At 47.0% G+C, this 2,526-nt stretch overlaps 1 protein-coding gene across 1 annotated transcript; it reads right to left on the reverse strand.

The window, feature by feature from the left end:
* Window positions 1-400: 400 nt before the first annotated feature.
* LOC119349764 (disease resistance protein PIK6-NP-like) lies at window positions 401-1,548 on the reverse strand. Its single transcript, XM_037617847.1, has 2 exons — window positions 1,041-1,548; window positions 401-777 (listed from the first exon to the last, which is right to left on the reverse strand). Exons 1-2 carry the CDS (start codon window positions 1,436-1,438, stop codon window positions 729-731), a joined length of 447 nt encoding a protein of 148 aa, XP_037473744.1. The 5' UTR covers window positions 1,439-1,548; the 3' UTR covers window positions 401-728.
* Between the last annotated feature and the right edge of the window lie 978 nt (window positions 1,549-2,526).

Consider the following 2,526-nt stretch of genomic DNA (forward strand, 5'->3'; position numbering starts at 1 on the left):
AGTATATGTGTGTTGTTGACTTGCAAAGTTTCAAATTCAAATGTTGTTTGGTTTGGTAAAAACAAAAAAAAAGTGAAATTTCTGTAGTGATAGTGCACGGATCTTGATACGAAGTTCGATGGACTAGATAGAAGGTGTAGCTACATGGGAGCATGGAAAATCCACTCTGTAGAAATATGCACAATATAAAAGACAAAAGGTACAGTTTCGTGTTTGCATCTTTTGAACAATGCAGCTACAACCTCTTGCTCTTTTTATATGCAGAAACCATGTATTATTCCGCCAAGCCATGCAGGCCACAAGCAGTGACATGAACGATGGTCAAATCAATAATTATTCAAATTTAACACAACTTGCCCATGCAAGAACACAAGTGACTATTGAAGTAAACAGTACCTCTTGTTTGTGAGATATTTTCTAAGGTCGTCAATTATGTCTTCCACCTCACAGCCCTGAGAAGACACATCCATCCCAAGTTTTAGTTGTATACGATGGAGAAGCTCTATCATATTATGCCTTTGAGATACGGTAACAATTGTTGTACAGTCAAACTGCCATTTGATCTCATTGTACACCTGTTTGGCAAGTGTAGTTTTACCCAGTCCTCCAAATCCCACAATGGATACCACCTTAAGCTTCTCTTCGGTATCTGTCAACAAATTGACAAGCTCCTCCCTAGGGCCATCAGTACCCACAAGGCCAGATGTCTCCACGTATATCGCCGACAATCAAGGATCAATATCATTGTAATTAGGCTTGCGTTCGTCGATATTGTACCTAGAAAATGTTCACAGATGGATAGAGAGAGTGTGTCACACTTCGGTCTTTGAAGAGCGGTGTTAGGAACTTAGGATGATTGATTCCAACATTTCTTTTAATAATAGAAAGGTGCAGACCGGTTACAACATATAGCATAATTGTGATATCCTCTATGCACTTATAATTCTTTGTCTGGTACATATAACATGTATAACAAACATAACATATACTGTGGGGCCTCCGACATCCGCTACTATTTCTAAGAAAGGATTGAAATGTACCTGATGCGTCGAGCATTAGCCTCTAGTGCAAGAACCTTGAGCTTTTCCATCCGGTCAGAAATCCGATGATACTGTCCCAACATTTTGAGATGTCGAGCAGTCTTCTTGATGAAGCCTAGCTTGGCATGACCAGCTCTGAACTGGCGCTCGAAGTCGTCGATGCAGTTTTCAATGTCGTAAGACATCTCCCTGACCTGGTCTCTCCACTCCTTGGCCACCGCGTCGAGCTCGTCCATGAGCTCCATCGTCTCAAGGGCGGCGTTCATAGCGCTGAGCTCCTTCTCGAGGAAGGACGCCCGGTTCTTCACTCCTTTGAGCTTCTTGTACTCCTCGCCGGCCAGAGCGGCAAGCTTGCCGAGCAGGGGTTTCATCACCCCCATTGTCGCGCTCACCGACATCTCGATCCGAGCGACGGCGAAGCGATGGGAGTGCTGCAGTGTTGCGCGGCGAAGTCGAACAGTTGAGGCGTAAATGCAGAGATGGTCTATGCCGGATCCGCTGCCGGAGGTGGATGGACGTGCCGGATCTGCAACAAAAGGTGGAGTATGAATGAGGAGGATGCGGGTCGTCGGTGGTGAATGAGGAGGGCAAGAACCAAGAAGTAACCAGTGATTCGGAGCGACGCGGTGCGGCAGTGGTGCACTGGTGCGGCGGCGAAGTCGAACAGGTGGTGGGTGGCTGCCGCCAGATCCGTGGCCGGAGGTGGATGGGCGTGCCGGGTCTGCGCCGGGAGGGGACTACAGTACTCAGTAGGGTGGTGCGGCGGGAGCTCGGGGAGAAAGGTGGTCGGCACTGGAAGGAGTAGCAGCCGAGTAGTAGTGATTTGGGGGTGACGACGACTGGAGTCATGGCTTTGCATGTGGATTTGGGGATAATACTGTAATAATCAACAAAAAGATTCCCATCAACCGTGTGGACCAAGTGAAGCAGTGATTTGGAGACGACGACGACTGGGCTGTAGCGAGTCAACCAAAGGCACTGGTTCCTTTTTTCTTTACGGGTCAAATCATCAACAAACGCCGCAGTAAAACAGAGGAAATAATCAAGATAATTACACTTCTCAGACATGAATTTGTCCAGGATGTGCAATTTAGGCTGTGTTCGGTAATCCTCCGCTCCTTCACCAGGGAGCGGAGGAAGCACCCTGTTGGCCGCTCCCCAAATTCCTACTGTATGCCGCTCCGCACGGAGCCTTAGTACAATAACAGTGCATATCGCAACATTTCATGTAAACTGTAGTATGCACGCCACCAGCATATTTTCCAGCCAAAAAAAAATTATAGCACAGTAATAGTGCATCTCGCATGGCAATAACACATATGAAATAGTATAAAACATACCAACATTGGGGGGCAATTTCGTTGGAGGTCTGGCACTGTGCCTAAAAAAATGTTGCCCGAGTTGGAGTAGCATAGTATAAACATGTTTGGTTGTTGCCCTGGTTAGGATTAAGATCCAGTGACTTGCTGTGGACAAGTCACCGGTG

This window comes from Triticum dicoccoides, chromosome 1B (assembly GCF_002162155.2).
Source record: "Triticum dicoccoides isolate Atlit2015 ecotype Zavitan chromosome 1B, WEW_v2.0, whole genome shotgun sequence".
NCBI classification, from domain to species: domain Eukaryota; kingdom Viridiplantae; phylum Streptophyta; class Magnoliopsida; order Poales; family Poaceae; genus Triticum; species Triticum dicoccoides.